Raw genomic sequence first — 21,554 nt, 5'->3', positions numbered from 1 at the left:
TCTGGAAGCTGTGAGCCCTGTTGTTGAGATAGGAACAAGGACTAGGAGCTAATGAGGCAAAAGGGATGGGAGGGTGCGGGGGTGTTCCAAGCAGAAGAATGTCACATACCAAGGCCGTGGTAGGCAGGTGTGACAGAGGCTGCGCGCTGGGTCAGGGCAAGGCCATCAGCTGGGCTACAGAGTGGCCGCTACCAGACCTCACAGGGCCCTGCGGTCTGTGTGAATGATTCTGCTGCTTCTCCTAAGAGCAAGGGAACATCACTGAAGAGCATCAGTCAGAGCTGTGTTTTAGAAAGTGCGGGCAGATTAGAGGAGGCTGGGGCAGGGCAGGAGGGAAGAGGAGCAGCAGTTAGGAGGCTTCTGCAGCAGCAGCAAGAGGTAATGAAGACAAGACAGACCCCAGGCTGGCTGGAGGAGCCCTAGGAGTGTGTTGGCCTTATACATACCCCGTTGACTTCATCCTAGCAGCTCAGATCGGATCAGAGGCTAAATGTGCATTAAAATCAATCCACTAAACTCCTTGCTACATCATCACTCATGATTCCCTCCCATCTTCACCTCCTTCCATCACTGTAACAATTCACAGCCCATAATGAGAACTGGGAACACAACCCCAGCGGAGGGAGGGCGGCTGGGATGTGTCCTCGGGGTCTTCTCGCTGGTCCTCCTCCCCCACCGGCCCTGGGTGTGCTGGGCGCATGCAGCTCAGTCCCAGGCCTGAAAGTCCTCATCCTGGGTGTCCCAGAGCCTGTGCTGATGGTCTGCTGAGTGTCCTGTGGCTTCCAGGTTTATTTTGCCCAAGGAGTGAAAGGGGCCCCTCCACGTTCCTCTCACGGAAGACACAACCCACAAGGATTTATAGAGAATTACGTGCCTCACACTGTGCCAAGCAGTCCAGCAGCTTGTAACATATGACATGTGACATACTCCCTTGGGCTAAGGAGCTGCACTTCGGAAGCAAAGCCACTATCCACGCAAGATGGGTGGACAATGGATCTAAACTGCCTGTTTTTCCAGAGATCCTGGTGCTGCCGGGGCGTCTGCATTTACCAAACTTACGTCCCCAAGCCAGACATTCCCAGCATAGCAGCTGTCTCCCTCCAGAATGCCTCTGTGCAGGGGACCCAAGTGACAAAAGCAATGTCTATGTAAAACAGGTTCTCAAAATACTGCAGCTTGTCCCTACTCTGCAAAATAGTGAAATGTTTTATTTAGCCACAAGAGGGCGCTGTTGGTTAACTTTGGAAAGCCTGCCTGGGGACCAGTCAGGACGAGGATGCTATGTTAAGCATGTCTAACAAATGATGTAACTAGTATGGATTCCTTCTTCTGTTAAGGGGCAACTCTTTCCTGACTAAAGAGAATTTAATCTAGGCTTTAAAAAATAAAAATGCAGATCACAGATGGCCCAGAAAATCCCTGAAACAGGGGCTCCCAGAACCAGGTGCCCCCTCTGTGACCGGCAATTCGTGGGAACACTGAGCTTCCATCCCAGACCTTCCCCAGGGCTGGCACACTTTGACTCAGATCCATGGGTGGTGCCCCTGAAGGAACATCTGGCAGTGTCTGAGGCATTTTTGGTTGTCACAACATTTTGGGGCACTAGGGGGAGTGCTCCCAGCATCTGGTGGGAGAGGCCAGGGACGCTGCTGAACATCCCATAATGCACAGGACTGCCCCACCCCCCCAGACAGAGAGTTGTCACACTCAAGATGTCCAGCGCTGAGAATGACAATCCTTGATTTCAGTGAAACAAGTCATTTTCCTTCCAGGTGGGAAGGGCCTCTCCTGGCAGTGGCTGATCTGGAAGCTTCTGGATATCGTCACCATCCAGGGGACAAGCATTTCTCCTGCGGGGTCGGGGGGCTGCTGTCTGGCAAAAGAACTGATCCCTCCAGGGGGAGTCCAAGGGCTGGGCAGGGCCTCCTTCCTGGCACTTTAAGTGTCTCCAACAGAAGACACAGCTGCAGGTGTCATTACGTCTCTGTGGGTCCTCAGGTCCCCAGGGTGGGTGAGGACAGGCCTGCAGGTCAGGGATTCCATGGTCTAGGTCAGGATCGTGGGGCCCTGAGACTCAGATTCCCACGTCACGACCAGGCCTTAGCTGCTGGCTCAGCCCGAGAAACGAATAGGTCCTGATGAGAATTCATGCAGCCAGTGGTCACGGGACAGAGAGAACGGAGGTGATGGAAATGGAAGAGAAAAGATCTTGGGCCCAGAAAACACCAGCAGCACCTGGAGACCCCTTCACTTCCCGCAGAACTTCACCCGGAGGCTGGGGAGCGGAGGCCCCGTGGCGGGAGTGAGACGACGTCGCGCTCTCGGGGGGCGGGTTCGGTGCAAGCGGGAGGGGCGGGGGCTACAGAGATCCAGGAGGGGGCGGGGTCCCCAAGGGACAGAGCCGTGCCTCGAAGCCAAGGAGACACAAAACTGGAAAAGACCTGTTTCCAACACGGTGGTTTATAACTGACACAGGCGGGAGGGTCCGCCACACTCATTTATGCCTTTTCTCGGACTTTTATATCCATTCTCCACCCCGCACAACAAGCCCGTGCGCAGAGGGGAGACCCCACCGTCCCCCAGGGCGGCTAGGTTTGCCTTCACCAGCTGGGGGAGGGGCAGCCGGCGTTCAGACTCAGTCTCCAGGTTCCATTCCCCCACCAGCCGTGAGCTACAAATTGCTTCTTCTCTTTAGCATCTTCTTGGAATTTTCACCATCCCCAACTGCACTTTCTTGCTGGCTGAGCCTTTTGCTGCTTAAAACAAGGGAGAAATGCAGCTGTTCAGAACTCTGAGCCCAGGTCTGTCCAGATGCAACAACTCATCCACTCTGATCACACGAAAAGGCAGTGACAGGAGATCAAAACAATTTGCATCTGGACATAGATTGCTAAGAAACAAATGAAGAGCCCGGCTTCCCTCTGTTTGGTGGGAGGTCATCTGAGCGCCAGGAGGAAAAAGAAACCCACGCTCAGACGATTGAAAACATATCGGGATGTCCCCCGGACGGATCCACCCGGCCGCGAACCCCAAAGCCTCCGTAGCCGGCGGGGCCCTGGGGAGGCTGGGAATTGCTGGCTCTTCAGGCTGGAGGCTGACGGGCTGTGCAAGTGGGCTGTGGCCAACCTTGCCGAACTGGACAGTAGCAACAGCGATAATAGTAATGCCAACACTGCCCGTTATCCTCCACCGTTTCTTGGACCCAAGTCAGCACCTCCCAGAGGTGCCAGTTTTCCTGCCCAGGCTTAGGTGGCAACAAGCGTCCGCAGACAAGCAGCCAGGGCCCCGCCGCACCTGAGTGATCCCGAGCAGGGTCCTGTGCAGGCAGGGTCCTCGTCCTTGGGCCCTCCAGTGTCCCCTCTCTCCCGGGATGCCGGCTTCCTCCTTTTGGTCTTTAGGGGTTTCTCTGCAGGAGACACGTGAACCCAGACACTGGCTCTGGGACTTTAGGTAAGTGACAGCTTCTCTCGGGCCAAGTGTGCACTCGGTGCCTTGCTGCTCTGACACCCACTTAACTTGGGAGGAAACTGAGGCTAGCAGGGGTGGTGAGTAGGGTGCATTTCCAAGCCCGCACGGCCAGTAGAGGGCAGTGCTGGGACTCAAACTCAGCCGGCCAGGCTCCTGCTGTGTTTCACCACGCCCGGCAGATGGAAGCCTTCGCAGCACTGAGAACCTAAGATCACAGCTCCTGTACCGTAGCTTTTATTTTAATAGCCTTCTGCAATTTCACACACTTTCCTATCACTATCCGGTTAGCAGGATATGACACCCTGTGATGTCACTGAAGTTCCCACTGGCAGTGGCAGAAGGGCTAATTAACCCCCTTTTACAGATGGGGAAACAGAGTCAGAGACGAGAGCTGGCTGGTGAGCAGCAGACCCAGGGATTCGGAATAATCAGAATTATTGAACGTTGGTGAGCCAGGGGCCCAAGGGGCATCCTAGCCAAGCCTGCTCATCTGCAGACAAGGACACATACGCCCAGAGAGGGGAAGTGTGGTGCCAGGAGCCACAGGCTAGTTAGCGGCAGGCCTGGGACTAGAACCCACCCTCCCAGCCCAGAGAGCCTGCAGGGCACCGCCTTCTGCGACTCACCTGACAATCCGCGCTTGTTTGCAAATAGTTTGCTCTCGGCAAGGGGCACCCGGGCCAAGGCCGCCAGCTCTGAGATGAAGCTCTGCTCAGCTTCCTGGATGCGGAGAGAGAGGGTCAGCTGGGCCTCCCCCTGTCCTGCTCTGCCTCTAAGTCCCCTTCCACCAGAATGAGGCTGACACTGAGAGTGGTTGACAGGACTGAGTCCCCGAGTGGAGGACAATCCTGCAAGCAGCACCCGGAGGGGCCAGGAGCAGCAGGGGCAGGTGTGGGGGGGCCTCACCGCCCGTCCTCGCTCACATTGGCCCATTTTACAGGTAAGATCACTGAGGTGAGTGGGGCTCAGGAAGAGCCAGCTGCAGAACCAGGACGTGACCCACCTCTGCCTAACTCTGGAGTTGAAGCCCTCAATTGCCAACACCATTATTCAGACAGACAGACCTTATTCCACAACTCACTCACCATATGACACCGGGCAGTGACACATCTCTGGGACCCTCAGGTTCCTTATCTGTAACTGGGACCCTGAGAGTAACCTGCTCCTTGGCAGTTGGGTTGGGGGACATTGATGGTGCATGTAGAGCTCTCGGCTCAGTGACTGACTACAGCAGACTTGGTAAATAAACGTCAGCCACCATTACTGTCTGATCATTGTCCCAGCTGTTACTGCCACACTGGTGGTGAAGCCTCATAAGGGGCCAACGCTCCACTCAGTGCTTCCATTCTGGAATTTTTTTTTTCTTAAAGGCAGGCACTTTGCGTCACAGCCACATCTAATCTCACGCGGATGAGCCTTTCCTGTGAGGAAAGCTGGGCTTCCTGTACGTTCTGGGTGTGAGTGGGAACCTCGGTCCCAGCAGCCCTGCCTGACGTCGGCCCCGGCCCCGAGGGGCGACGTGGCGGCAATTCCCACCCAGGACGACGCTCCCTCCTCCGGCCCCGCAGACACGCCGAGCAGTGGTCGGGGCCCGGCCCCGAGCTGGGCACCGCAGACGGGCGGGAGGGGGAGGGACCCAACTTCACAGCCCAGCGGCGAGGCTGACGCGTCCTCAGCCAGCGGGGGCCGAGGGGGTCCCGACCCGGGGCGGGTGGTCCTCGCACAGGCTCCAGTGCTGACCTGTGACCACGAGCTTGGCCCTTTCCCAGTGGAAGAAAACTCCGTAAACCACGGCCCGCTTTGCGAGGGCCCATTTCTGAGAGCTGTACCTGTAGCTGGGTCTCAAGCTGGGCTTCCAGATGGTCCAAAACCCTCGCCTCCTGCTTCCGGGCGTCCAGGCGGATCCGCTGGTGCACCGTGAACTGGGCCAGGAACCCTTTCTGCTGCGCCAGCATCCTGGAGGAAGGAACGCAGGGCGTCCGTGCGGCCCTTGCCTCACCTCTCCCCAGGGCCCGCCGCGTCGCGGGAATCGGTGACTGACAGCCGTGCCCTCGGAGCCGGGAGGAAGGCTGGCCACCGCAGGCACGATTTGCAGGACACAGCCTGAGTGCCCCCACTAGCGGCCGACTCACAAAAGCAGACGCCGTCTGGTTAACACCTGGGAGTTTACAGAATCTCGCACACACGTTTTCACTTGCTCCTGGACTGGCTTGCTGACCCCAGCAGGACCGAAAGGAGAAAAGCTTGTGAGAAGCTCAGGGGGACGGGGTATCCCTGAGGCCCTCCAGCTGCAAAATAGTTGAGCAGCAAGTGGCAGCTTCGTATGAGAAAATAATTTTAACCCTGGGTGGTGGCTGGGGGATAGTTTCCTGAAAGGACCCATCTTCACTTAAAATGTCAGAATTGCCCCAGCCCCTCCCTTGTAAAGCAGAAGCCTTGTTTCCTAGGATGCAGAGTCTGAGAAATCCTGAACACGGCAGCCTCGTTACTGCATGTGGCGGAGGACAGAGCTGGGGCTGCAGCTGGGACCTTGACCTACAGAGAGCCCCACCTCCTTCTCAGGAGCAGGGACTCCTCCCCTCCTGTTTTGAATACCCTCCTCTCCCCAGCCAACCTTCCTCTGGTCCTCAGCAAACAGAAATATTCAATACCACCCACTCCATCTCCATTCTTTTCAATCTTTTGTGACTGATTCTCTGAAAGAGGCTGAATGTCTAGACCTGAAGGCAGAAGCCACCTTTAGCATCAACAGGCAGCTGTCCATGGAGTGAACCTGAAGGCACAAAATTCCACTTGCTTTTGCTTCATCCTCTTCCTTCTACCAGTAGTACCATTCCCTTCTTTATCATTGTCTAGCAAACTCCTATTCATCCTACAAGACCCCATCATCCATCACCCATCCATCCATCCACTCATCCACTTATTCATAAAAGTATTTCTGGGCTTCCAGGTGCTATGCTGGGTTTTGAAGACACAGCTGTGAATAAGAGACTCAGTCCCTGGCTTCCTGGGGCCCCACTCGGAGCTGGATGGGGATAGATATTGAACAAACACAGCTGAGGTCAGTGCTCTACAGTACTCTCTCTCACACCCTCAAGGAGGTGGCGTTACTTTCCTGGGGCGGCTCTAACAATGACCACAAACTTGGGGGCTGAGAACAATAGAAATTGATTCTCTGATGAAGAGCCTAGAAACCTTCAGTCAAGGTGTGGACAGGGCCATGCTCCCTAGGGAAGCTCTAGAGGTGAACCTGCTCCTTGCCTCTTCTGGCAGCTGCAGGCAGCCCTTGGCTTGTGGCTGCATCTCTCCAATCTCTGCCTCCTTCTTCACATCATCTTCTCTGTGTGTGATCAAATGTCCCTCTGCTTCCTTGGTCATTGGGTCCAGGGCCCAATGGGACAACCCAGCATGATTGGGTCCTTTCCTCAAGATCTTCAACATAATGACATCTGCAAAGACCCTTTTTTCCAAACAAGGTCACAGGTATACGTTCCAGGGATTAGGATGTGGACATAGCCTTTGGGGCCCCCTTTCAGCCCACTACTGAGGCTGCCTGGTGGCTTCTTGCTGTGAGCAGCCTCCACCCCCTACCTGCTCTGTCACCAGTCCTGGTCACTCCCGGCTGTCATCCTGCTGGTTGGTCTGGCTTCCCCCATGGATTTGGCTCTTGGAAATTCTGGGAGGTGACAGGACTGCACGGCAAGGGCCTGGGGGTCAGGGGTTGGGCTTCACCCTCAAGGCTGGGGGAGCCCTGGGAGGGTCCAGGAGAGTCTAAGACATCGGCTGCCTTGTGTTTCACACAATGCCTGGCTGCAGCGCAGGGAGCAGAAAGGATGGGACCACACAGGGGTCTGGCCGGAGGCTGCAGTTCTAAGCCAGGAGGGGAGTGACAAGGACTCGCTTCCAAAGTTGCACAGACACATGCAACATTGTAAATCAACTCTACTTCAATTTAAAAAACAAAATCTAGTAGCCACCATTAAAAAAAATCTTTCAAAATAGGTATTTTAAAAATATCCATTTCCAGAAGCAGGGAGGTACAGCTCAGTGGTAGAGCGTGTGCTTAGCGTGCACAAGGTCCTGGGTTCAATCCCCGGTACCTCCACTGAAATAAATAAATAATAGACAAATAAATAGAAAAGCTCAATTACTCCCCCTTTCATAGTTAAATTCAAGTTCAAACATAAGGCGTCCATGAGCTTAGGCACCCGTCTAGGTGACTCAGACCCCTACAGCCAGGTCTACAGCCAGTCCCTCCCTCCACAGGGTGCCCCGAGGGGCAGCAGCCCTGAGCCGGGGCAGCAGCCCTGAGCCAGGGCACCACCGGGCGGTCCCAGCACAGCCTCTGTCCTCTGTGAGGACTGTCAGAGCGTGGCTCTCCTGTCCTGGGGCCCAGGATCCGCATGTTCAGCAGGAAAGTCAAGTGAGACGGATGTCCCCAAATCTGAGAACCACTGGACCGTAGTCTGATGGGTGTACGACAGTCAGAGCAAGTCTCAGCCTCAACCCACAGGCAGGGCGTTTGCTGAGGCTGTTAACGGCAGAGGGTCTATGGAGGGGATGCTGGACTCGGCCTGACCTGGAGGATGCCGCGGTTCCTGCTTCCTAAAGGAGCATCAGATGAGGGCGGGGCTTGCACTGCGGTGCGGAGCCCTCCCCTCCCCCCGTGGGGCGGTGGCCCTGCGGCTGCTTCTAGTTGGTGGGATGCTCTACTTAAGCAGGGGACCACCCCCCCGCCCCTGCAGTTGTGGTCCTGCAGCGCCCCTCCTCCGTCACAGCCCCGACGGGGACTTCCCACTGTCTCTGCTTGTCCATTTCTCCCTGCGGGCTGTGAGCTCCTGGCTGGGAGGTGCTGTCCCCTGCCTAGCTCAGGATCTGGGTGTGTGCTTACAGGGACACGCTGGTAATGAGCTCACATCCCCTCAGCCCACTGGTGGCCGTCTGCCCTTCGGGGGACAGATTCCACGTACGCCAATGGTTTCTTACAAGCACCTGCAACCAGGTCTCAGGGCTTCTTCTGGCCACGGGGAGGCGGGTAGGGGCTTGGCTCAAGGATGGCTGGGAGGGCTGGCAAGTTAACACTCCCAGGGCAGACTCTTAGCCAGTGTGGAATGAGGGCTGGTAGACAAATCCCCTATTTCCCTCGCCCTTTGCTGGTGTAATTGGAAGTTGTTCTACACAGAACGTCCAGACTGGGGTTGGGCCTCAGTTGCCATGGAAACCCCTCATTATCACAGGCCTTACAGGCTTTTCTCCCATTGTGGTAGGCCACACAGCGCCCCCCACGGGTGTGCACACCCTAAGCCCTGGACCACGTGAAGATGTTACGTTACATTGCAGTCAGGACTTTGCAGGTGTGATTAAGGTTATCGATTTAAATTCAAGATTAGCCTGGGTCATCTGGATAGGTCTCAATCACCGAAGACCATAAAAGCAGAGAAGTTTCTCCAGCTGGGGTCAGAGAGATGCAGCAGAAGACATTCTAAGTGTGGGCAGGACTTACTGCAGCGAGATGCAGAGGCCGCGTGCAAGGACCAGAGAGAGGCCTCTAGGAGGTCAGGCAGGCCCAGGTGACAGCCACAAGGAAACGGGACCTCTGGATTCTGCTGACAACCTGAACAAGCCTGGAAGGGGTTCCTCCAGAGCCTCCAGTGAGAGCCGAGCCAGCTGACACCTGGACTGCTGATCCGGGAGATAACATACCATGTGGTTCAAGGTTGGTCCTTGTCAGGGCAGCAGCAGGAAACCGTCTTCCTCCTCCCTTCCTCCTCCCTTCCCTGCCCCCTTCCTCCTCCCTTCCCTCCTCCCTTCCTCCTCCCTTCCTCCTCCCTTCCTCCTCCCTTCCCTGCTACCTCACTATGCTTCCTGGGGTCGCCTCCCCAGTAAACGATCTTCCCCTCTGTCCTCAGCTCAGGGTCTGCCTCTGGGGGAACCCGAAGTACAGATGGGAGGGAGGTGCCCTGTCAGGGCCACGAAGAAGACCAAGACCTGGAAACAAAGCCCCCACTGCACCTGGACGTGTGCCCTTGTGCCTGGTCCCTTCTGGGGGCCGCGTGTAGAGGGGGAGCCGGACAGAGGCTCGGGGGCTTCCATGCGAGTTGGGTAGGCAGGTGATACCCAGGTCAACGGCCGAATGCATGCGAGGTCAGAGTGTGACAGAGAAACGTGTGATGCACAGGGGCCGGGGATGCCCGCCTGGGTACCCACAGACAGCAGGGAGACCTCACCTCCGATGCACGGCTCCGGAGGCTCCCTGAGCTCCACCTGCCATCTGGCCCCCTGAGGAAGCGTTGCCGAGTTCTTGCTTTTTCTGCAGCTTGTAATTTTCCATCCTCTCCCCTAGACCATGAAACACACAATGATCAAGGTGCGTGTTTGGAGGATGGACGCAGTGCCAGGTCTGGGCCGGGTGCTGGGGTGCGAGGATCAGCAGGACAAATGGTTACCAGCCCCCGCGGTTCACCCAGGGAAGGGCTTCGTGTGCGTGAGGGTGCCGTGGCTTCCACACACCACATGCCCTGAGGAATGTACCCCGACTCTCCCTGCAACGGCTCAGCCTGGCTTTCTTGTAAGAATCAGGAGAAAAGGGAGCTGAATAAGAGTTAACACTAAGAGGCCACCACAAACACCTCAATCTCCACACCAGAGAGGAAAAGCCACTCACCACGCAGAGCTGAGGCGTGTGGTGAGCCCTGCAGCCGTGGGTGCTTTCCAAGGAGCTGGGATGTTGGGCCTCCCAAGTCCGAGGTGCACTGGCCTGCATCTCAGAACATGCTTATACTTAACTAGCTGCTACACTTACCAAGTTGCATTTAACTAGTTGCCCCACTGACCCAGGTGCGACACCTGCCTAGCAGTGCGGTGTCAGCAGGCCGCTGACCTCCCTGAACCTGAGCCTTCTAGAGCTAACAGAGAGGTTTCACCTGAGGATCCCCAGGGCATGGCTGTCTATAACTCTTAAATAAAAAAGAGTTGCCTGAATTTAAAAAAAGAAAAAAAGAGCTCATGTGATTAAGTTATGTCACTTCAACGCATTTGCTGAGAAACCCCCTCCCTGGAGTTGGGGGATCAAGAAGCAGGAAGTCAGAGCTGGGAGGATGCACGAAGGGAGAGCCCACCCCGAGCCTCACAGATGGGGAAACTGAGGCCCAGAGAGGGGACGTGAACACCCCGGTTCCCGAACGTTCTGCAGAGGCGATCAATCTCGTCTGTCCCCTGCTGAACGCGGCCTTACGTTGGAAAACCACCCTGAAGGATCTGTGGCCAGCTGGCGTATTTCTGGCTTTGCCCCTGATTTTATTTGAATGTAGGGCTTACCTTCCCAGGCAAGGGGAAGGTAAGAGTCGCAGACAGATGCGCTCGCTGAGACGTAATACTCATGGAAGACCGGCCCCAGGACCCACTGGCCGTCCTCCGTCCAGAGACCTCGGACAACCCAGACAAAGCCCAGCAGAGAACGTGGGACCCCACCCTGTTCCAAAGCCCCAGACGTGGGGAGGGATGTTACAAGAAGAGGCCTTAAGAAACTGGCTTTTGTCTGTTACTACACGATGTCCTTGCTGGCCTGGGGATGTCGTCCGCTCCATCTCCCCGGTGGCTCCTTGCGAGACCCCACAGGGGAAAACCGTCTGGGTCTCAGGCACGTTGTGGGCCACCGGGCGGTCCTCACTCACGGTCACTGTGACAGCTTTAATTGAGGGCGTCTCTATCTCTTTGGCCACCAGAAAGCCCAGAGCCCTGTCACCTCTAAGCAGGGATCTGATGACGTCTGTCCCAGACGATGGCCTATCCCTAACTCCATCCCACTGTCCTGTCCTTGTCCTGATTCATCTACTTTGAAAAAACCCTATTTACTCCAGGGACGTGTTTCTGTAAGTGCTTCTTCAAAAGCCTTTTGGGGCCAAGGCAGAGGATAACTACGTACATAAAACAGTTAAAAAATTGAATTCCCCCAGGTAAAATTTGAAACACCTGATGCTTCATTCTGTCCCGAACTAAGAGCACATCTGGCTGCTTGTGGGCAGGGCCGCCGCTGGGGGTACCATACCCTGTAGGGTCTTCAGATGCTGCAGCTTCCTCTCCTCGTGGTCCTGCATGGCCCTCCCAATCTGCTGGTAATACGCGTGCACGAGCTGGCCGACGCCTGCGCTGGTCACGTAGACGCTCTCGGCCGCCGCCTCCATCAGTGTTCCCTGCGGGCAGGAGGAGGACTCAGCAGGGAGGACGCACGCAGAGCTGGCCGCGGCTGACACGGCCCCCTGCCTCCCCTGGCTCTGGCTCCCATATTCCACCCACTCCCAACCTTGGCTGGTCAGGGGCAGGCAGAATGCATGGCTAGTGTCAATGATCTTATTTCCCTTGGGAGGGATGGTCTGAGACTGGCTGTGTGACACAGTTCTGGCCAATGAGATGCAATACTACAAAAAGCCTACTGAGGACCTGCCCTTCCCGAACATTAAGGCAAAGCTTTGGTGTGGATGAAAGACTTTGCTGTTTCTCTCTTCCTGCCTGGAACGCAGACTTGATGTCTGGAGTGGCAGTGGCCATTTTGAGATCATTAGGCAACAAACCAACACCCAGAATGAGGGATCAGAAAGACATCGCCTGGTCCTTGATCACATCACAGAGCCTCTGAGCCAGCCTGGAACCACCTACTTACCCATTTCTTGTAATGTAAGATCAGTAACTTCTATTTATTTGAGTACAAATTTCTGTTACTTGCAGTTATAGGCATTCCTCAATGATACACCTTCAGGCCCAAAGCGAGGAAATGTGGAGACGCCCCATCATCGGGGACATGTGGGCTGTGCACGGGCCAAGTCACCATCTTTTACTTCATAAAGTGATGACCAAAAGGCAGGTTCAGGAGCCCTCATTTCAACAAACACATACTGAATGGCTCCAGGCTTTGGGCAAGGAAAACACCCACTGGTTATCGAGTGGCGGTGCCTGAGTGGCGGTGCCTGAGTGGCTGGTTATGTCCCAGCACTGAGAAATGGGCCCTCATTTGCAGGTGTGGACAGAAGCTGTGGAGGCGAAGAGGGTGGTGGCCCAGGATGCAGAGAAGGTGTGAGCGTGTCTTCTCGCTCCCCTGCTCCTCCCTGACTGTGGCCGGTTCTCCTTCCTGCTCTGTCCACATCCACGTCTGACTCCACCCGCCAAGGACTCTGAGCTGTGGCCTTGCACTTCCAGTCAGGAGCTCCCACGCAGACCCCAGGCTGCTGCTCGGCCCTAAGCTTTCCTCTCGTGCACGCCTGCCCACCCACCCCGCCCCAGTGCCTCTTGTCCCTCAGGCTCCCCAGGCTAGGTTGGCTCGCACCTTGAAGCCATCCGTGTCCTTGGCCCGGCTCCTGGATGCCGTGGTCCTCGCGTGCCCCAGCAGCGCCTGCCCGATGGCTTGCTCTGTGTGTTGCTGCAGGAGCTGCCCGACCCCCTGGGCCTCGGCCACGAGCTGCTGCTGAAGCTGCAGCCGCACCTGCTGCGCCTCCTCCTCCAGCCTGCTGGCCTCCTCCAGGACGCGCGCCTCCTGGAAAGTACAGGGCAGGGAGAGGTGGGTGCCCAGGCTGCGGCCCTGCAGAGATGCTCTGGCCAGGACCATGACCAGGATGTGGGGTCAGCCTTGCTGGGGTTCCAGGGAGACTGGGAAAGGGACGGAGAAGTGGAGGAAAGTGGTGACTCCGGGCTGGCAAAAGCCAGTACGTAGTGGATGAGCCTGGGTATCTTAAAGACCCCCCAACGCATTTATTGGGCATCAATTGTGTGCCCAGTGCCATCTGCGGCTTCTCATATGTACAAGAACTTCCTCATTCTTCCAGAACACAGCGAGGCCTGAACACCAGGAATGATGAGGACATAGAGGCTCAGAGACGTTAAGTAACTTTCTAAAAGTCACACAGAAGAGCTGGGTTTTGAAGTCACATCTGAGTCTGAGAGTAATCTGATACATCATGGAAGCCAAGGCAGGGAAACTGGGGCCCAGAGGTTTCCTTTCGTTGTAGGAATGAGTCGGAGAAGGCGGTGAGGGGAGTCAGAGGCAGGGCAGGAAGTCCTGCGTGCGTCCCCCCAAGCCCTCCTGGGCAGGGCAACAGAGGCTGTGAGCTTGTCCCTCCCCAGTGGGTCAAAGACATCAGCTGCTCCTACAGCTCAGCGGCTCCGTGAGACCTGGAGTCAGCCTGCTTGGGTTAAAATCCCAGCTGTGCAATTTGCAAAGTCTTTCTTTCAATTTGTTAAGACTTTAAAACAGACTACGGAGCCCTTTTCTCCCAACCCCCAATGATGACTCTACCTGTCTGTGCCCTGACTTCATACGCTTTTTTAGTGTAACTCTCATGATAATGTACACTAGAAGCTTTGGGCACAGGTTGTCCCCTGACAGGAGGCTGCCACTGTCCCCACCACACAACAGGGGGGTGGGTGGGGGGCGGGGCAGAGCTGAGTTTCTGGCTGACTGGGCTGGAACCTGGAAGCTGAGGATGCAGCGCTCCTGCCTGGGACGGGCGGGGGGCTGGTGCACATCTTACCAAGGCTCTGAGCAGCTGCCACTGATGCTCGTCCAGACACTGGGAGGAGCCCTGCTCCAGGGCGTGCTGTTCACGCAGCTCCTGGAGAAGGGTCTTCTTCCCGGACAGTCTCATCTGGGTCAGGGTGGTGATGGCGCTGCCGCGGAGAGCCAGCCGCCGGATTGCTGAGCGCAGGAGCAGCTCACGCCCCTGCAGGATGCACTGCGTGGACCTTTGGAGAAAGTGGGTGGGGGAGCCGGGGGTTGGTCATTGCTCTTGGCTTCACTGAGTGTGACGGTTAATTTTATGTGTTAACTTGACTGGGCTCCGGGATGCCTGACGTCTGATCAAACATCATTCTGAGAGATTCTGTGAGGGTTTTTCTAGAGATTAACATTTGAATTGGTAGACTGAGTAGACTGTCCTCCCTAATGTGGTGGGCCTCATCCAATCAGTTGATGGTCTGAAGAGAAGAAAAGCCTTCTTACTCACAAGTAAGAGGGAACTCCTCCTGCCCAACTGCCTTGAATGGGTCGTGGGTTTCTCCTGTCTTTGGACTTAAACTGAAACACTGGCTCTTCTTGGATCTTGAGACTGCTGGCCTTCAGACTGGAGCTTGCACCATCAGCCCTCTTCATTTGTCACGTCTTCAGACTTGGGAGTGAAACTATATATTGGTTCTACTGAGTCTCCATCTGCAGGTCTTGGGACCTCTCAGCTTCTAAATCTCTATCTATATCTACATTTACTGGTTCTTTTTCTTTGGAGAATCCTGACTAATACCTACCAAGAAACACCCCAAACAGTCACAGCCCACAGGGAGCCTTTCCAGAAGTGGTTAAGTTGGAATTATCCTGTCCTCTGCTGACCATCCTCTCAGACATGGGTGCTTACCTCGGTTATATTCAGCAATCTGTTCTTTTATTAATCTTTTCAACCTTATCACATCTGTCCCAAGGTTCAGATGCATATATGCAGCTGCCTTCAGTACATCTCCACTCAAATTTCTTACATAAATCTCAAAATTAATACTTCCAAAACTGAAATCATGAGCTATTTTTGAGTTCCCATCTCCATGAGTCAAGTAGAAAACCTTGGTCCACCAGAGAAGCTCAGCATTTGGTTTTATAATTGCAGTCCTTTCTGACAGCCCAGAAAGCTGAACAGAGCCCTGGCAGTCTGCTTCCCAAGGAGGAGAGACCTGGCAAACACCCCAGGCTTCCAGCTGGGGGCCCGCATCCTAGGAATAAGGAATCGCCCCTTGCAAAGACCTCACTTTGAATCAGATAAATTCACAAATGGAGTGGTTGATCTGCCACTGTCTGAAATCCCTACTAGAAGTAATTCTCTCTGGAGAAAGATTCCATCACTCAAAGTCTTAAATTATCTCCACAATTTTTAATAAGAGTGTGCAGCATTCAATAAAAATGAGTAGATGTGCAAACAGATAAGACCCGACCAAAAATAAACAGAAAAAACAGACAACAGAAACATACCCACAAGATATTGGATAATCAGCTATGATGAACACGTTTAGGAAATTGAATGATAAGATGAATTTTAGCAGATAACTGAAAATGATGAAAAAACTAAAATGGAAATTCTAGAACTGAAAACACAGTAACCAACATTAAGAATTCAGTAGATGGCTTAACAGCAGATAAGACACAGCTAAAGAGAGAGTGAACGGGAAGACAGCTCAAAATAACCATCTAGACTGAACCACAGGGAACAAAAGAATGAAAAATACAGAACAGCATGTAAGAGACAAATGACATAAGGTGAAAAGTTCTCATAAATGTGTAATTGAAGCCCAGGAAAAGTAGGAAGAACACGGACAGAAGGAATATTTAAAGAGATAATGGCTCAGAATTTTCGAAAACTAATAAAAGACAGCAAATCACAGATTCGAGAAGCACTGCAGATTTATTCAAAACAAGCAAGCAATATATGCACACACAAAATAACCCACCTCCAGTTTAAGCATATCATCATTAACAGATGAAAACCAAAGAACAAAAGAAAAATTTTAAAGTAGCCAGAAACAATTGAAATCAAAAGATAAAAGATTATCTTTAAAAGTATTTAAAAGATAACAACTAGACTAGGATTCTATGCCCAATGAAAACATTCCTTAAAAATGAAGACGAGACAGATATTTTCAGATAAACAAAGCCTAAGAGAATTTGTCACTAGCAAATCTAAAACAAAGAGATCCTCCATGCAAAAGAAAATAATGCCAGATGGAAACTTAAAGATACAGCAAAGAATCAAGAGCAACAGAAGGGGTAAATCTAAATAAATACTGATGGCATAAACCAAAAATAATATCTCAGTGAGTTGAAAATAAAGAGAGATGTAAAATACCCAATAAGAAAAGCATAATCTGTGAGGGAGGAATAAATGGAATTAAGGCGTTCTTAGGTGTCTGCACTGTCCTGGAAGAAGGAATATATTAACGTACATTAGATTGTGACACATCAGGGATGCAGTTCAAAATCTCTGAACCATTAAAATCATATAAATAACAAGCCAAAAGAGAGATAAAATAGGAAATAATAAAATAACTAATCCAAAAGAAGGGAAGAGAGAAGAGAAAAAGGAATATAGAGCAGGTGGGACAAACATAAAACAATTAGTAAAATGATAAATTAAAAATCCAAATACATTACCAAGAAGTTTTACATTAAATATAAATGGATTATGTATTACTACAATGAAAAGACACAGGTTTTGAGGCTAGACAAATCTTTTGATTGCTCACTATTGTCCTTAACACTGCTCACCAGTTTTTATTCACTTGTTTTCATCTTCTTCTGATGCTTTCCCTGTATTATCCAATAATATAGCTATCCATCTGCTTCTTGATGTATACAAAAAATAGTTTCCTGGAAAAGGCTGGGCAACTAGAAAATTAGTTATATCAAAATAATTTTTCTCCTATGAAATAAGGAAAATAAGTAAGCTTGCTGAAAAATTATACCATACTAATAACTGTATAAAAACATTTAAAATATATTAAATGTATTAATAAATGGAGAATGATTGAAATGGGCACAAGAGGTCTTTTTTGGGGTGATGGAAATGTTCTAAATTTGGATCACGGTGATCAGTGTAGAACTCTGTAAATTTACTGAAAAGCATTGAATTGTACACTTAATGTATGTAAATTGTACCTCAAAAAATATGTCTAAAAAGTTTTTACAAAAGACAACTCTATGAGGTAGGTATTAGTAGTCCCATTTTATGGTTGAAGAAATTGGGGGTAAGAACTAAGTCATGTGCCCACATCAATTCTGACAGCAAGCTTTCATCCACGGCCTTCTGTTGTCACTCTATTTCACAGCTATAGTTACAATTCGGTTGGTCTCAAACCATGCTGTCAGGGAGGCAGGAAGGCAGTTACAACATCCACCTTACAGATGAGGACACTGAGGCTAGCATGGAGTCTCACACAGGACACAAAGCCCCCACCCTCCAGAAAGCCACACTCACTCTTCACTGAGGCCGCCAAGGTGGCCCAAGACTCGGTGGATGATGCTCTCATGGTCGTCCCGCAGGTGTGCCTGCAGCACAGTGGACAGTGTGTGCTCCTCCATCCACACCTAGACCCCAGGACAGAGGGACAGGGGTCAACTCAATTTCATTTCATTCATCATTACTTTGTTGGATCAAAGTTTTGTTTCTTATTTTTAAAAATCCCCTTCTCCTTTGATTTAATTAAATTCTCTCTTATACTTTCTTCTAAAGTTTTAAAAAATTTCCTATTTGCATGTACATCTTAAAGCCATTTAATATATATTTTCTGTGGCATGAGGAAGGGATTTAATTGTCTCTGGATAAATGGATGCTAATTGTCCCAGCACCATTTATCTTTTTTATGACTGGCCTGTCGACGCCACCTTGTCTGATAGTTTCCATATGTACATGAATCTCATTCCAGACTCTTTTATTCTGTGGGTCTGTCTGTTCATTTCCGTACCAATAACTCCCTGCTTTAATTCCTGTAGTTTATCGCAGGACTTCACCACTGCTAGGGCGAGTCTTCCCAGGTTCTCTTGTACAAAACTGTCTTGGCTGTTCTTGGTTGTTTTTCTATACATGTGAATTTTAGAATCAGTTTATCCAGTTTGGGTAAACAACTCTTGGATTTCCTTGTAATTTGATTGAATTGCTAGATTAATGTGTAGAGAATCGCTGTCTTTCCAAAACTGAGTTTTCCTATCCAAGGGTCAGGCATTTCTCTCAATTCTTTCTTTATCCCTTCAATAACGTTTTATAATTAAGCTCCATCAGGCTCTTATAAACATCAGTCAGACTTATTTTACTGGTCACCATGTAGCTTTTATTCTGAAGAAAATCTTTATTTCACTATTGTCCTCTACTGCTTTGAAAGTTACCTTCTATTCTATTTCTATTCCTTCCATAGTTTTACATTTTTGACATATATTCCTGTCTCCACAAATCTAAAGTTAATCAGCATTTCTTTTACCTTAGGGTTTATGACTGTCAGCACGTCCGAAAATTCCTTATCCCTTATCCCTTTGAATATTATCTCTCCTCCACTCTCTCCATCCTTTCTTCCTAGAATTCCTGAAAGATTGAGGAGGTCCCTCCAGGACCTTCTCATTCTGTTCCTGTCCCTTCACCGCTCACATTCTCTATCTCTTTAGCTCTCCTGCTGTATTCTGGGCCACTCTCTCACACGTAGCTTCTAGTTCACACACTGCGTCTTCAGCCATATTTAATCTGCTGTTTAACTCATCCATTACATTTCTGTTTTCTCAACTATAATTTTATTTTTTTTAAGAATTAACTTACTTTTACTGAAGTATAGTTGATCTACAGTGTTGTGTTAGTTTCACGTGTACAGCAAAGTGATTCAGTTGTACATAAACATATGTGTAGATTCTTTTTCAGATTCTTTTCCATTATAGGTTATTATAACATAGTGAATATAGTTCCCTGTGCTGTACGGTAGGTCCTTGCTGTTCAATCTGTTTTATATATAGTAGTGTGTATTTGTAACAACTATAATTTTCGTTTGCAAAAGCATATGGTTTTTCGTCTGCTTTTTTCAGCATGTCTCGTTTTCATGCTAATCATTCCTTCTGTTGTTTTTTAATGTTTTAAACATAATTCCTTTTTAAGCTCTAACAGTCTCTTCATCTGAATTCCTTGGTGCTGGTTGTGGTCTAAGCTTGGCGTGCGCTGGCCATGCTGGCTCTCACCTGTGGTGTGTTGTTCCTTGTGTGTTTTGTAATTTTGGATGTTAGCTCGTCTTCAGGAGGCTTCACCTGTGAAAATGCTGTGAGGTCCAAGGCCACACAGCTAATACATGAAAACGTGGGGCAGAGACTCAAACTTAAGTCTGTCTGTCTCTAAAGCTCCTCCCTGCCTATCTTGCACCACGAGGAGAAGCAGGCACCTGGAAACATGTAGCTGGCTTGTGTTACACCAAGGACCCAGTCACCAAGAGGAAACTCTCACCTTCCCACATGTGTGGCTTTTCAAAGGGCTCTCCCTCCAGCAGCCTGGAGATGGCCGTGCTGCGTGCAGGTGGAAGGCAGAAGCCCGGACCTCAGCTCCCTGGGCCTGGCGATCATAGCGCTTACACTGAGTCCCACAGGATCACACCGTGCCACCCAGAACTTTTCATTAAACTCAGTCTCTGGCTCCTCTTGGGAGGAGTCTCAATCATCTGTCGAAGTGCTTGGGAAACCGGAACATTCTAGAAAATTCTACACAGTCTAGATTTTCTACAAGGTAAATCAACATTGTCACTAAGGGCCATGAGGGTCTTCGGTGTGCATTTTGAGAACACAGTTAAAAAAACTAGCAACAGGATCCAAAGATGCTGAAGAGGACAGAGATCGTCAGACTGGAGGGCACCTGCCACTGTCACCACCTTCTTCAACATTAAAGAAGGCAGGTTTGTGAACGCTTAAATTCAGAGGCAAAAAGCTGCTTCAGTGGGCTAGAGTGCTGGCCCTGTTCAGTGCTACCGGGTCATTTTGTGGTTTCCAGTATGTTTACTCTGTTTCAAATTTTCACTTACTAAGGAGAGGAAGGGAGAAGGAACCAGTGGTCGGTGCATGGCTGCTACACGCTAAGAGTTTCGAGCACTTTCCTACTAACAGTGTGGATTTACAGGTGGGGCAGGCGGTACAGCCAACAGCTGAGGCAAACACTGGAGGGCTGGGGCAGGGAGGCACTGCAGATTTAAAAGCATGGTCAGAGCAGGCTTCATGGTGAAGGCGGGACAGGAGAAAGACCAGAAGCAGGAAGAGCGAGGCAGGGGCGCCCAGGGAGCTGGCAGAGCACAAGGACACGGGGGAGGCTGGCGTGGAGCGAGCTCGGGGAGACAGCGAGGAGGCCAGAGGACAACCAGGTCCTGACACGCGGGACCGTGTAGGGCACGGCGAGGACGCTGACTTCCACGCTGCATGAAATGAGAAGGGAGTTTCGAGCAGAGAAATGTCACAATGTGACAGTGTCTTTTACCCAATCTAATGTGCCAGTGATTATGAGATGCAGTTATTCTGGGTACCAAGTAGAGACAGAAATCACTGCCAATTAAATTAAGATGCAGCTCAATTTCAGAGACGTTAAAATGTTATTAAAATCTGCATCTTAAAAATGAATGATACAGAATATGTTTTAGAAGTTATCACTCTGGAGCAGGGATTGGCCAAGACGGCAGAAGAGGAAGGCGCCGGGCTCACTCTTCCCACAGGCACATCACATTACAGCTATTTACAGAGCTGTACCCACTGATGAGGAAGACCAGAAGACTAGCAGAAAGCATCAACAGCTACAGGTAAAAAGAAGGAACCACAACGAGATGGGGAACGGGGAGCATCACGGTTAGTCAAGTCCCACACCTGCAGGTGGGAGACCCATGAGCAGGAGGTTGATTACAATTCTAGAGGCTCTCCCCAAGGAGCGAGGGATCCGAGGCCCACACTGGGCTCCCCAGCCTGGCGGTCCTGCACCAGGAAGATGAGCCACCAGGTGTTTGGATCTGAAGGCCAGCAGGGTTTACTTTCAGGAGACCCAGAGGGCAGTGGGAAATAGAAACTCTGCCCTTACAGGGTGCACACAAAATCTCACACATTCCAGGACCCAGGGCAGAAGCAGGAATTTTTTTTTAAGATTTTTTTTTCTGTTTTTGTTTTTGGGGGGGGACGTAATTAGGTTTACTTATTTTTGAAGTGGAGGTACTGGGGATTGAACCCAGGACCTTGTGTGTACCAAGCACGCACTCTACCACCAAGCTATACCCTCCCCCAGAAGCAGTAATTTGAAAAGACCCACCTGTTAATCTTGGAGAGCTTCCCAGAGAGATAGCAGGCAACTGGAGCACAGCCCGGGACACAGACACTGGCAGAAGCCATTTTGGGAGCTCATTCTACCAGGCGGACACTGGTATGGGTAAGCCCCATTCTGGAGGCCTCCCTTCAGCCCACCAGCTCATCAGCACCAGGGCTGGGACACTTCGGGCCAAGCAGCAGCGACACAGCCCCACCTACCAGCAGGCCAACTGGCTGAGGACTCCCTGAGCTCCAGCTGGCCCAGGACCCGGCC

The 21,554-nt window shown here is 51.4% G+C and overlaps 1 protein-coding gene across 4 annotated transcripts in view; it reads right to left on the bottom strand.

Moving 5' to 3' along the window:
• Nucleotides 1-2,444: 2,444 nt before the first annotated feature.
• Nucleotides 2,445-21,554, bottom strand: part of EVC (EvC ciliary complex subunit 1) — a 66,849-nt gene continuing 47,739 nt past the window's right edge. Inside the window, exons 13-21 of one of the 4 annotated variants that reach the window (XM_031437594.2) lie at nt 17,463-17,572; nt 13,989-14,199; nt 12,788-12,994; nt 11,516-11,660; nt 9,696-9,807; nt 5,298-5,424; nt 4,095-4,188; nt 3,295-3,406; nt 2,445-2,756 (exon numbers count right to left, since the gene is read on the bottom strand). In XM_031437594.2, coding sequence (XP_031293454.2) covers nt 2,672-2,756; nt 3,295-3,406; nt 4,095-4,188; nt 5,298-5,424; nt 9,696-9,807; nt 11,516-11,660; nt 12,788-12,994; nt 13,989-14,199; nt 17,463-17,572 — 1,203 coding nt within the window. In that variant the 3' untranslated portion in view covers nt 2,445-2,671. Of the gene's footprint in view, nt 2,757-3,294; nt 3,407-4,094; nt 4,189-5,297; nt 5,425-8,971; nt 9,151-9,320; nt 9,457-9,695; nt 9,808-11,515; nt 11,661-12,787; nt 12,995-13,988; nt 14,200-17,462; nt 17,573-21,554 lie in introns of those variants that run through there. The other 3 variants (XM_064488167.1, XM_064488171.1, XR_010381951.1) reach the window with 3 other exon arrangements.

Source organism: Camelus dromedarius, chromosome 1, assembly GCF_036321535.1.
Source record: "Camelus dromedarius isolate mCamDro1 chromosome 1, mCamDro1.pat, whole genome shotgun sequence".
Classification (NCBI taxonomy): Eukaryota; Metazoa; Chordata; class Mammalia; order Artiodactyla; family Camelidae; genus Camelus; species Camelus dromedarius.
Note: the sequence above shows the minus strand (reverse complement) of the source record. Positions and strands in the feature narration are given on the sequence as shown.